We start from the raw sequence: 13750 nt of genomic DNA, 5'->3' as shown, positions 1-13750 counted from the left end.
TATGTCTTTTTGAATGGTCTCAAGTCGTTGTGAGATGTTTTTCAGGAAGACGAGAAATACATGTCTAATTTCTTGGTTTAGTCTCTGCAGTCTTCTGAGATATCTGTGTACATAAAAGACTTGATTCTGTAGATAGAAATATTTTTGGCTTGGAGAGTATTTTTATGGTGTGTTTTTTAGAAGGAATGGATGAATGGATTTGTAAACCCAATAGGGCATTTCAGACTCTGAATCACAACTTAACATAATTGGAAATAGTGCGGTTCTCTTTTCCCAGGGTTTTTATAAATGAGCATATTTGCTTTATTCAGGGCTGTGGGATTTAGTCAGAGACTTAAATGGTACAGACTTTGGCATTTAGGAGTCCAGGCTTCTCTGGTAGATTTAAGTCCTGTCATTTTCACTCTGGGACAAGAAAAATATACTGCAAAGAAACTGCTTTATCAGATGCTATTTGCTGCTACATCAGCTTATTTTTGTGTTGGTATTGGGTTGGTATTTTGCAGATCTCCTAAGTTTGTTCTCTTGATAACATTGCCAATGTCATTGAGGATGTAGAAATTGCAGGCTGCTGATCTCTAGAGAACTTTCACAATTTTTCTAGGTTTGGAAGCATTGCAGCAAGCTAAAGCTTCCTAAGTGCTCTATTTACCTGAGATACAATTATAATCTCATGTAGAATCATTACTGTGTTGTTACTAATGTAATCTAAATGAAAAATAGTCATGGATTCACCAGTTTTAATTTGGGATTGGTGCAATGTGCCTTGACAAAAAGAAAATCCCTGCAGGGTTGCAGATGGAAAGAGAGATACAAGGAACAATTAATACTTGTTAAAAAAAATCTTTACATTTGGCTTAAGTGTAGTCTTTTTGATTTCTAATAATCAAAGAAGATTTGTAGTGTAAAAATACATGGCTTAATTTGAAAATAAAGCAAACACATTTATTTTTAAGTGCTGATTGTAAAAATATTTTATACTGTTAAGTTTTTCCTTTATTCTGTGTCCCAGTTGTCATCTTAAGTGCATTGCTGCCTTTTCATTACCCTGGCACATTGAAACCTTATTGTAATCATTTCAGCTTAATGTATATACAAAAATGGGAGATTTTTAGGGTGATTATGTGCTGGAAACTTGTTTGAAGCTTGAGTAATTTTAATTTTTTTTAAAATAAAACTCATGATGGCTTCTCCTGTAATTGACAAATAATTATGTTGACTTTATGCCACCCTAACAGTGGTTTGGGGAAAAAGGGAATCATGCAGAAATACTTAAAAATAACATTTTCAAATGTAATTTTGAGTGTGCTCATGCAGTTTTTTTCATCTGTTCCAGCTACAATTAAAACATGCAGTAACAATAGCCGAAGTGAATCAACTGAAGGAGAAAGTAAGTTTTCAAAGAATATAATTATTGGTAGGGTTTTTTGTTGGGTGGCTTGTTTTGGGTTTTTTTTTGTTTTGTTGTTATGGCTACTGATTTTACCAGGAATAGGCTGAATGCAAAAGGCAGCAATCAGTTTATGCCTCAGGTGCTCTCTATGCTGGACAGACATTTCTAAGCTGAAGAGCTATGCTCAAATTAAAAATAAAATTTAAAAAAAAGAAACCAAAAAAATAAAGCTCCAGAAGTCACTCTAAAACAAGTAAAAAAGGCCTCAAGTCTCCACTTTAAAATGAACACTTCAGTATTACTGCTTAGAGTATCTGAATACTGTGGAGAGCTGTATGAAGCAGCTCATAAACAAATATGAGAACATTATCAGTGGATTGAACTTGTCTTATTTGAGAATAGATTTTGCCAGACAATGGTTTGTAGCTGAATTTCTGTTACCAGAAAGTTATTTCTGTTATCCTCTTTCCTGCCTCAAATTTCTGACCTGATCTGGGCAGAGCTTTTTCCAGTAGTTTTGTTTTTAGCTGAAGATTGGTTCAATGCCTCTGCTTATTCTGAGAAAATGTTTCTTGTTCTTTTTTGCTGTTTTTCCACTGATGCAAATTTATACATGGCTTTTTTTCTGAAAATACTGTGTATGAGCAAGCAGCTCTTTTTATTCCATTGCCCTTCTGTTTTGCCTTGCTCAGAAATGCGTATCCTAGGACAACTTGCAGCACATTGCTGGGAACAGGTAGCAAGTGTAGAGGGCATAGTAGTTGTGTATTGCATAGTAGTTGCAAGAATTTTCAGTAGCAGTATCTATTGGGATATTTCATGCACTCTGTAATTTTTGAGGCAAGACAGACAAAGCTACTTATGACAGTTCACTTTTTGATTTCTGACAGTGTTCCTCCTTTTCCTGGTATTCTTGGTATGTGGCCCAACTGGATTGCACAAAAGCTGTTAAAAATGTTGGTGTCAGTACAACTTACGACCTTGTTTTTAAATTCAAGAAATTCTTGGTCCTTTCAACATCCATGCTCCTTTGGCAGGTGATCTTTACTGGCTTCAAAAGCAGTGATTTATTTCCTCAGTGGAAGTGGTGTCCCCATAGAAGGAGGCATGGATAAACTAAGCTGTATCTTGCCTGTTCAGTCCTCCAAGGCCTGGAGAGATTCACATGTTAACATTGTCGTGTGTAATGTGGCTGATGTCAGGCTGAAGGAGTGGCATCCCTTTACTGAGGGAATATTTGGTGGTTTTGGACATTAGCTCAAGAAAAGGAAACCCTGTGCATGCCATCATTGATTAGGAAAACCAGTGTCATATAAAGTTACCAGGAAAGATCAGCTGGTCATGTTGTCTTTATTCAAAAAGCTGTTGGTAACAAAGTAGTGGGACAGAGAGCTTATCTTACTCAGGTTAAGATTCTTTATCTGCAGTTGCTTTTGAAGGTATTCAAAGTAGGCCTCTCCAGAGATACTAAGATCTGGTGAGATCTTGAACAATATAAGCTAATAATATAAGTCATGGTCATTTAATCTGTCTAGAAAGATGCAATACCAATGAGGAAGCAGTAAAAGACTCTTGTGTTTCAGTTCTAAACTTGGTTAGATTAGCAAGAGTTGGAAGAGTTGATGTGATTACTTTAAAAGTTGTGTCCTGTTTTTGTATTACTGATAAGTATGTAATTATTATTAGCTATTCTCTACTTAAACATGTATCAACAACTGGTTTTTATTTCATCTTTTAGTTTAGATTAATTCATTAAGTATTAATCTTTTCAGTTAAAAGTTGTTGAAGCAGAAAAAAATGAATGGAAATTTAATCGAGCCCAACTACAGCAAAACTTGGATGAAAGCAAAGAGAAAATTAAAAAGTTAGAGACCTACTGGTTAGAGGCACAAAATTTATGCAAAACAGTAAATGAGCGTCTTAAAGAGACTCAAGAACAATGTGATGCCCTTGAAAAGAAATACAACAAGGCCAAGAAATTGCTTAAAGACTACCAACAAAAGTAAGTACCCCAAAATACCAGGTCTCTATTTATTGCTTGTATGGTGTGTACAACTTGGGGAAAGCTGTCAGCAATACCTAGGGGAATAGGATTTGCTTAACATACTTTCTTTTCATTTATTAGAGTACAGGGAAGAAATGGGCTACTAATGCTGAATTATTCCATTACATCACCAGCTTCTGGAAGGGCACTCTGAAAATCTTGCTGCTGATTTTGATTTATAGCTAAGGAAAAATTCTTTAATATTTCAATGACAACTTTTTAAAAAAAACTTAGTTTAAAAGCTGTAATGCATCTATACTTTTTTGGAAGGACTACTTGAAATTTGATAAGAGGTGTTAGGCAATACTTTTACTCTTTGTCAAAAACCCTCAGTTTGGCTGACTTCAATGTTCCAGATAGAGTAGGCATCAAAGGATATTTCATAATAGCCAGATACATGTGATTTAGTCTGTTGTTATATCTTGTAGGAGGAGTAAAAAGAATTTTGAGAGAAATTGAAAGTTAGGGGATTGTCAGAGACATATTTTCTGGAAAATCTTTTCATTAAGATCTTTTTTCCTCAGAAGCTGGGAAACTTCAGCTTCTCTAGGTTTTGCTACTTTGGAATGTGATTTAGAGAATTGTTTACTCAGCTTGTGAAATTTTTTTTACTTGATGACCAATGACAGCCCCTTGTGTCGAGGTTGTGAGCAGTCACAAGATTTTATTATCATTCTATTCTTTTCTTTGCTAGCTTTCTGATGAAATATTTTCTTCTGTTCTTTAGTATAGTTTAATGTATCATTTTCTTTTAATATAATATATATCATAAAATAATAAATCAGCCTTCTGAAACATAGAGTCAAGATTCTCATCTCTTCCCTCATGCTGGGACCCCTGTGTACACCACCACAGGGAATATGTATCTACACCACTAAAATGGCAGCATGAAAACAGTATCTTCAATCTGTTAAAGGATTTGGATTTTTCAGTAGAAGTACTATTGTTTATTAGATACATCTGTGGGGAACTCCATCACCGTTATGTGGTAGTGTCTAATTGTTCTATGATCTTTCCTCTTAGCTAAAGAGGAGGTAATTGCAAAATATTTGTAGATGTGTCCCGATAACACAGAACACAGCTGTTGCTTTTGGTAGTTGCTGTAAGCGGATGATACTCTTGTTCCAAATTTCTCCACTTGCTACTTACTTTTAAAGGCAATTTATTATGATCTTTTGCTCTGTAGTCCACATCCGGAAATGTTACTTTTCACAGTGCGTTTTTGTGCTGTTTGGTGAGCTTTTTAAAGGTTTCCTTTCCCCTCTCCTCCCAAGCTTATCCACATGGAAGTTCAAAAGTACGTGAAGATGACTGCTAACATGCTACTTTCCATGCTACTTTCCTCGCTGTTTAGCCAATTCCCATTACTCATTTGAATGTCCCTGAAGCTTTTGCATCTGTTGTAGATGTTTTATGCTTATTTTCTGGTTTTGTATGTCATTCCATATGATGCAGGCAAAAACAGCTTTTATTTTTGCTTACTTCTTTGTAGTTATTGTTTCTTTTTTGTAAAATCCAGCCATTGCAATTGCTGTAGGATGAACCAAGTAGAAACTTGAAGTGCAATTTAATTTCCTGCAAAGAATTTTGCCATAGCTTTTGGAAGGAAAATATACTGTGTGTGCATGTATCTTTGTGGAAGAGAGTAAGATGTAATGATTGGAGTTGTGCATGTGTTTCAGGCTTAAATGCATATGCAACTTGCCACTTTTAAAATGAGAGATGGTTGTAACTTTGCAGAAAAAGTGTTGCCATGCATCCTTTTTCTGTCCAGAGGAAGTCACAATCATCTGTACTTTCTTTTGAAGACAGTTGAAGCATACAAATAAATACGTCATTTTATGACATTATAAGATTAATGAATCAGTTATACCTTGCAGACTGATTTTTGTCACCATTCACTAATGGAATGCTTTTTAGTAAATTCAATTGTGCATATTTCTATTTAACATCTTTTTCTACATTTCTGTATATTACTACTTCATAGACATGTATATATTTCTTTCACCAGAGAAATAGAGTTTATGAAGAAAGAAGAAGATCATTCAAAGCTACTTGAAGAGAGAGACCAGAAATATGCAGAACAACTGAAAATATATCAGGAAAAAGTAAAGCAGTATTATATTTTGAAATAAACTTCTGCATTCTTGGAGACTTGTATCTCACTTCTGAATTTTAATTCTTGCAGATTTCAGAGCTTGAAAATAAATTGAAAGCATATGAGAAAACGCCTTATGTGTTTGAAGGTGGCAGTTTATTGGATGATGGCTGTCAAAGTCCAGACCAATCTCATGAACAGTCAAAGATAAAAGAAGACAATGAAAAAGAAACCAAATCAATAGAAGAAAGAATAAATTCTTTAGATGTGCTGGTTTCTGGTAAGTAGATTGTAGTATTTTTTATTTGCACTTAAGGAAAATTAGGAGGAGTTATATGTATAGTGTTTTTTTTGTTGTTAAGAGAAGTGAAGTGTTTGCTGTTTCCTGCTAACTGGGTAAATGTTTTAGCGGAGTCAGTGTGGATACTTACGTTCCTCCAGCATTTTCAGTATAGTTGTAATGTATTTCTTAAGTGTTGTGGAAAAGAGGTGGATGGAGAGACAACTGTTTTTGCTGTTCTTCAGATTCTCTGTTAGTGAAACTACTAGTGGGACTAAAACACTGAGATATGTCAGTTAAAATCCCATTTATTTCAAGCTGTAATTTATGGTAAACTTGCTATGATTTTTTTCTCATAATTTTATGCTCAGAATGTTATGAAGTATCAGATGGAGGTTCAAATGAGAAAGAACTTACCAAATATTTTAAAAATTTCATACTTCATAAAGAGTTTCTATCCTAAAGGATGTTGGGAAAGCACATCTGGGGCACAAATTTTCATCTGTTTGAGAACAGAATTCAGTTTTCAATCCATAAGAATATATTCTGTTGGATTTATTACTTATTCTGTATTTATTACTTTTTTAATTGAAGAAGTTGAGTAAAAGTGTATTTCAGATTAAATAGCAATTGATATTTCAATGTATAAAATAATGTAGTATAATATAAAAAATACTTTCATACAGTAATGGTTAATAGGTAGAATAACTCTGACTATTTTTCTGGACAGTGGGTTACTGAACTTGCCTACCAGTTTTTGCTGGGGTTTTTATTTGCTTTTTTGAAAAGCATGTTTTTGTTGCAGATTTTGATGCTTTTGTTGGGGATACTCCCAGATTAGACACCAGTGCCCACAAAGCAAAAGCTCAGCTTGCTTTGAAAGTGAAACGCCAGCCACCTTCTCGGTCAAAGCTGAAAGAATCTCTTGGGGGTGGACAACAGACTGCAAGTCTGCAGGTATTGACACTGGTACTGACACTGACGATTGTGTGCTCTGGATACTGACCATGTGTTGAGTTTTATCTGTATTTGCAATTGTAAGTAAGTGTTCTCCACGCTTTATTCAGGCTGTGCCAAAGCATCCTAGTTTTATGCTGCATCAAATGAAAAAACCTTTTAGGGTTCATGACATACATGGGAACTTTGGCGTGTTTTTGTGGCACAGTTAATTTGAGGTTAGCAAAGAACTATGTGAGCTTGCTACTTCTGCTTGCTGAAAGATTTTGATACAATGATATGTTGTGAAATATACTAATTTATCTTCTTGTGCCTTCATCTGGAACAAGTTAGTTACCAAATTTCTTCAAAAACTAAAGAGTTCTGAAATGCTTCATTATTCCATAAGTCATCATTTGAGTTCACAAGAAGTGTGCCAGTAAAATGTTCTCATGTTTCTGGAAGACAGCTGAAGAATTGAGGTATAGATAGGAGGAGGACGCTGAACTAATTCATTGAGATGAAAACTGGCTGCATTGAATTGGAATGGCTGACATGTACCAGAATATTTCTGATTTGGCTAGAAAAAGTTTACTTGGGATGTGCAGAAAGGTGTGTATTGAGGTGGGTAACAGCCTCTACAATCAGATTCAGATGGTATCCACAAGTATGTAAGTTCAGAAAATTTCCTGAGCTGAGGAAATTTGCTTAGGATATCCTTCCACCCTGGTAAAAAGAACAGCCAATAAATGAGTATATGTCATGTTTATCAAAAAATAACTTTCAAATTTATTGAAGGATGAAGATTCAGAAGACCATGTTCTCAACAGAGAATCTTTCACCATGTACCTAACTAAGACCTTAGAAACAGGTGAAAAATTACCTCTCTCGTGCCTGGATGACGCAGATCGAAAGAGCGAAAAGCCTGAGAAAAGAGAAAGCGTAGAAAGTCCTCTAGGGTCAAGTCCTTCTGTTTCCACACACTCTTCTCCAGTACACAAACCAAATAACGAAAATAGCACAACCACCACTCGTTCACCTCCTCCTGAAGGGATGACTCCAAATTCTCCTCAAGGGTATCTCAAGAATGTTAAGCAAAAAGAAGCAAAAGGGAAAGGGAAAGAAGCCAAGGGTAAGACTTGCGGGTTTATTATTATTTTAATTCTTAAGGATTGAAGTTTTGCAAATTTTAGATGTAATCAGTAAAGGTCCTAATACATTTTTGCAAAACTAGCCTCATAAGTGGCAAGGTATTGGAGAGTAAGTCTGATGGATTTCCTGATTCCCAGAAAAATTCGTTGTTGGCTTTGTGCTTCCAGATATTATGCAGTGTTTAAACAGGGTAGAGATTCTGAGAATTGTGGGAATTACAGCATTACTCATCATGCCCTCCTAGGATATTTGTCACTAGAAGAAGGTTAAAGGTATTATAATCAGCCTAGTCACTACTAGTCATTATTCGGTAGGAACAGTTGGCATTTTTCTTACGAATAATTGAAAATGAATCTAATATAATCTTTTAAATGTTTGATATTTTCTGTAATCAGCTAGTACAAATGTATAAAGACAGATGACTTGCTGTCTTTGACCTACAGTTCAGACAAAACCATTCTTTTAATACCCTGAAACAGGATTTGTTTTATACTGTCCTTATTTTGTATGTGTCTATAAAGACTCAAACAAAAATAGTCTAAAACAAACCCCACTTATTAAGACGCATATCTAATATATCTGTGATTTTGCTTTCTTTTTTACAGTTTTTTTTTGTCACGGCAGAAGCATTGTAAACTTTTTTTTTTGTAAATTGGTCATGGAATTGCTAATTAATGCTGTACATAAGGATTGGTATTGGGAGCTTTGCTCTTTGTGAACAAAATGACACTAAATGCTGTTTCTGCTAGATTGTTGCTTTCTAATTGTATTTAAAGGTTTGCCTATTATTTTGTTGAATTAATCCTTTCTATTACCGTTTCTTCCATTCATTTATCAGTCTGTATTTTAACCTACTGTGCCATGGTTAAGAAATTACTTCTTTCCTTAAAATACTGCCTCTGGAAATAGAAGTGGAAACAAATGTCAGTATTAAAAGCAATTCTTCTGGTTTTGTATTCAAATTGATAGGAAAAAGAACCAGATCAACTGTAGTTATCATTTATTGGATGTTATATATTTAGAAAGAGTGATTAACTAATTAGCTAAAGTTCTAATGTTCATCAGAAACTACTGATTAGATATGCAAAAAAAAAAGAGGAAAACTCCTGACTATCCTGACTGTCGGGTATGTCAGCTTTGAGATGATCCTTCCTGAAATATATAATGGTTATCTGCTGATTATCTGACCTCAGTTTTGTGTACTAAACAGGATTTTTGGTTTTTATGGTCCTTGAAGGAGTCTGTGTATATCATGTCAGGAGTTGTTTTGAAGGTAGAGCTTAAAATTTACTTTGTTTCTCAAAATGTGAACTGCATCTCTTTCACAGGTAGCTAAGTTAGGAAACACCTGATTTGTAGCACAAAATGTATTTCAGTTATTTTTTAAAAATCTAGTAGCCTGAGAATTTAAAAGTACGTACATTTAGGACTTGCAGTAATCTCTCACAGTCCAATGAGAAGAGGTCGTGTGGTTCTTGTCGCTTAATTTTGCATAATAATTGAGAAGCTGGTATTGAACATGCTTTCTTTGGCAAAAAAAAACGGGTCCTAAGAGGTTGTATTCCAGTTTTGAAAATAAGAGCTTTGGAGGAGCTTCAAAGTCCCAGCTGTTTCTTCAGAATAGCCACAGTTTGCATGCCATTTCCAGTAAACTCAGCTCATCAGGAGCTGCCTGCTCTCCTGGTACTGACCATCATTTTGGTTAAGCACACTTTCTGGAGCTGGCAGCTTGTGCACGTAGCCCATGTGTGTAGCAGCTGGCCTGGACTAGTTACTGACCTAAAATAATACTAAAGGAGCATCTGTAACACTTCAAGAGTAAAAAAGAAATACTAAATGCTATATCTTACACTGCTTGTGTCGATGTATGTTTTGAAGTTGACGTGTTGCAAAACAAAGAGGTACTTTTTTCTAAACCTGTCATAAACTAACTTTTGTTTGTAATTCATTAGAGCAAAATACTGTGGTAATTTTTACCTTTCTGCAGACTATATAGAATTACTCTTTATCAAAAGGAATACTTTTGAGTAGTTGTCAGCAACTGCTATGTTGCCATTTTTCAATGGCTGGTACAACTAGAATGATGAGAAGATGCCACAGAAAATAACTTAGGCTGGCTGATATGGCTATAGTATTTTCAGTTATTATCTGTGTGTGGGAATGGGAGTTTTAACACTGACACTCAGGTCTTAGTATCTGACTTACAAGCTTCATCATTAGTAGCTGAAAATTGCAGGTATTTTTACAACAACATTTTTATTTTTCACCTCTCTATAAAAAACAGAAGAAAGGAAAAATGAAGACAGGACAGCAGAAACAAATGAAGGAATTCCATCAGGAAAGTCCAAAAGGAGATTTCCAGATTTTGGGTGAGATTTTACATGTGTTCCTTTGGAAATAAGTGTTGTTCTGGGTTATTTTTGAGAATATTATGTTATCTAAGTAAAACAATGTTGAGGAGTCTAGTAATGCTACTTCATAACACTTTTGAAGATGGGGTAAAGCTTGTTGAAGCCAGCTAACCTTAAAGACCTAGACTGGTGCTGTAATACATGCATCATAGTGTATAACATAAAAATTCGCTGATTTCACACACTGATAATGTAGTTAGTGACTTTGCCCAAATTGCTGTGCTTTTCTTAGGAGCATTAATATAGCAGTAAAACTGTGGTTTTCCTCCTGGTTATATCCACTATATGCTAGGCTTCTTTAGGCATTTTCTGTATTTATTTTGGTTAGCTGTGGCTCTGAAAGGGTACTCTCATGATTCTTAAATAGAATATGAGTGCCAGAAATTTTAAAATTGCTTGCATAATCTGCAAAATTATGCTTTGTGTGACAATATAAATGTGGTTTTTTGTAACTGTTGAAGTCAATATGAAAACTAACTTGCTGCTTTAGAGAAATGTAAATTTAAGTGCTTTATGAAATTTCTGTTTTTTCACTTCAGTGGATTGCGGAAATCTGGGGGCAAGGGTAAGAAGCAAGAAAAAGAAAATCTAAGAGGTTCTCTGGATAGCAGGTAGTTCTTTTGTTAGTTTATACATATATGCTGCATGCCTAAAATTTGTAACCTAAGGACTTCTTTAAAACTGTCAATAATGTTTGATCTTAAAATACATTATTGTATAACAGTGGCAAAATTCTGTGAAGATTTAATGTTACAGAGATGAGCTTCTAATCTCACAGAAGAGAGTAGAGGAGACAACCTTAAAACTATATTTTGCTTAGGAAGATGAATGTTGAGTAAATTAAGTTAGCAATTACTTGAAATTATTAAATTGTGTGAAATACTGCAAAAATTTGGGTTGTTATATAACTCATTATTTTGCATGGATATTTAAAGGCAAGTATCAATTGTGCTGTGAAACTGGTAAAAATAAGTGGTGTGGTTTGAGTTTGTTCTTGTTTTTAGTAAGGTCGTTGTGTATTTGAGGGGTGGGATGTGGTTTTTTGCTGTTATTTAAACTGAATTTCATCTACTTGTCTCAGAGGTTCCCGAGAACTTTTGGATGACTCTGGCAACACTCTATCTGCATCAGATTCAGATTCTCCTGCTCCTACTTGCATGCCTTTCTCTTGGTTTGGAGACAGCCACAAAGAGCCTCAGGTTTCGAGCAGCAGTCTGCAGGTTACTCAGAGTGGGCAGGATGGTTGTGAGCATGCTCAAGACAAGAACAGAAGCAAGGTAAAGATGACTGATTTATGCTTTGAATGTTTAAGTGTTGCACTTTGATGAAGTAAAAATATCAGTGGTTAGTATGTGGAAGCCTAATGACTTAGTCCTTTACCACATCACCTCTGCAAACATTGCTGGAGAAGTTTGAGGTACTACAGCTCTTACAAGCAGGAATTGTGTGTGTGTTCCTGTTCCCTCCTTCAGTTGAAGCATCAATAGAGGCTATTCAGGCTGAAGTAGCATCTAAGGAAGAATCACAGGACATGTTTTTTCACTGGCTGGTAATGCTAAAAGTAATGCTAGTTTCAGGAAAGCATAGTTTTAGAGGTCTAATCTATTTTCCTGACAAGTTAATGGAGGAATTGTGCATAAATAGAGGTCAGCTGTCCAAACAGTTGGCCAGCCAGTTCTTACTGTACTGGAATGTAGGATTGGAGTACCAGACTGGTGGAGGAAGATAGTATTCTACTTTTCATTAACACATACAATATTAAAAGCCAAGAAACACATCTACAGAACACTGTCTCCCAGGCTTTGGAGTAGCTAATAATCTAATAATTTAGAGCCTTTTAACCAGATCTTGAGAGTGAGGCTACACAGTTCTGTCTATAACCATCGTTACCATCTTAACAGTTTAAACTATTTGAAAGAAACTGCTTTAGAAACTAAAAGGTGTCATGTGTGTGCTGTCTGAATATTGGGTAAAACCTTTTTCAATTTAACACTGTTCCCGGCAATTTTACTGACTGTGTTCTTGTTTCCTTTGGATTTTTTCAAATTGAAAATTACAGTTATTTGAGTAAGGTAGTTTATTCTTGAGATTCACAATTTTTCTTCAGTTTGAATGGCTTAAATACCCTTTCATGTATTGGTTTTCTTCTATGCTGTTAGAAAGAAATTAGTTGTATATATGGAAGAGAAACTTGCCAGGTTGTTGTCCATGAAGTCCCTGATATTTTGCAGAGATTGCAGATAAGTTTGCTTTCCATGTTTCCAGATAGTGATTGCACTAAGACCCTGTTGTAATACCTTTTTTAAATACTTTGTTTCACTAGTGTCAGTCCCTGTGATAGTAGTAAATTGTAGTAAATCCGTATTTTTTAAAAAGTACAGAAAGTGGTTTTAGAACTATACAATCCTTATTATAAAACAGGGACTTAATAAGAGTAGGATTTTTTTTAATCTCTGAAGTAGAACAGTACTTCACAAAATGCTGCCCAGTGTCCATCAGTCTTGTGTGTTTACAGCTTCTGCATTGGTTGCTTCTCTTGGAGCCTGCACTGACCAAAAGATGTTTCTGTAAATAACCCAAGAATTAGGAAGGTATATGCATATACTTGGATACAATTTTGATTAAATAGGAATGGTCTCTTAATGGGCCAGTCTCTTGATAGACTGTAGTTGCTCTCCTAATAGGCTGTAGCAAAGCTATGAAAAGGTGTATAGATAAGCAGTCACTGGGTTTGTCTTTCAAAGTCATTGATTCACAGGAATCCATTGGTCCTCTCTTCATTGCTCCTTTCTATCTGATTTGAATAATTTTTGTAAGCATAGTAAAAGTCCCACTGCTGCATTTCTACTATAAGCACCAATAATGTGCTTAAGCAGCTCCTAAAGTTTTCAAATACCTACCATATGCACCTACTTTTGGCAATCAAAAAGTTATATATGTTACCAGATTGAATGCTCTCTTCCTTTCCACATTGTTCTGAAGTAATAGTCTTTTCTTCTAACTGAACTATACTTCCCAAGATGATTACTGCTTCAACCTTCCAGCTGGTTTCTTGCCTACTGGTTTGGGGTTTTTTGTTTCCTTCTTATGCTCCAGTATGTAATTGTTGTTTGCTGCTCTCTTCCTTAGTTCCAGTTGCAAACTAGCAGCTGGAAGATTATGTAAGTCTCCAGCTATATTCGTGCTTTGTAAAATGGTAGAAAGCTGATCCCATTGAAGAGAACAGATTCTCAGACATTCATTAATCATAAAATCATACTTTTCCTCTCCAAAGTCAGGCTGTTTTCACTTTGTGATGGTTGAGGTCTTTTGTAAACATGGTAATGTGGCAGTGGTTGCTGCTTCAAATGAATAACTAATTATTGTAGATCTGAACTTAGGGTTGATAATTACATTTGTACAGTAACAAGGCTTTGGCTTGTTCTGCTGTGAAAAG

The 13750-nt window shown here is 35.2% G+C and overlaps 1 protein-coding gene across 2 annotated transcripts in view; it reads left to right on the top strand.

Moving 5' to 3' along the window:
- Positions 1 to 13750, top strand: part of LOC311155871 (neurabin-1-like) — a 41380-nt gene that overhangs the window by 17006 nt on the left and 10624 nt on the right. For both annotated transcript variants that reach the window (XM_084209345.1, XM_084209344.1), the window contains exons 8-16: positions 1337 to 1390; positions 3166 to 3395; positions 5449 to 5545; positions 5626 to 5815; positions 6621 to 6772; positions 7550 to 7883; positions 10188 to 10272; positions 10854 to 10925; positions 11396 to 11591. In XM_084209345.1, the coding sequence (XP_084065471.1) occupies positions 1337 to 1390; positions 3166 to 3395; positions 5449 to 5545; positions 5626 to 5815; positions 6621 to 6772; positions 7550 to 7883; positions 10188 to 10272; positions 10854 to 10925; positions 11396 to 11591 (1410 nt within the window). The remainder of the gene's footprint in view (positions 1 to 1336; positions 1391 to 3165; positions 3396 to 5448; positions 5546 to 5625; positions 5816 to 6620; positions 6773 to 7549; positions 7884 to 10187; positions 10273 to 10853; positions 10926 to 11395; positions 11592 to 13750) is intronic.

The sequence above is a fragment of the Fringilla coelebs genome, assembly GCF_963513975.1.
Source record: "Fringilla coelebs genome assembly, chromosome: 7".
Taxonomy (NCBI): Eukaryota; Metazoa; Chordata; class Aves; order Passeriformes; family Fringillidae; genus Fringilla; species Fringilla coelebs.
Note: the sequence above shows the minus strand (reverse complement) of the source record. Positions and strands in the feature narration are given on the sequence as shown.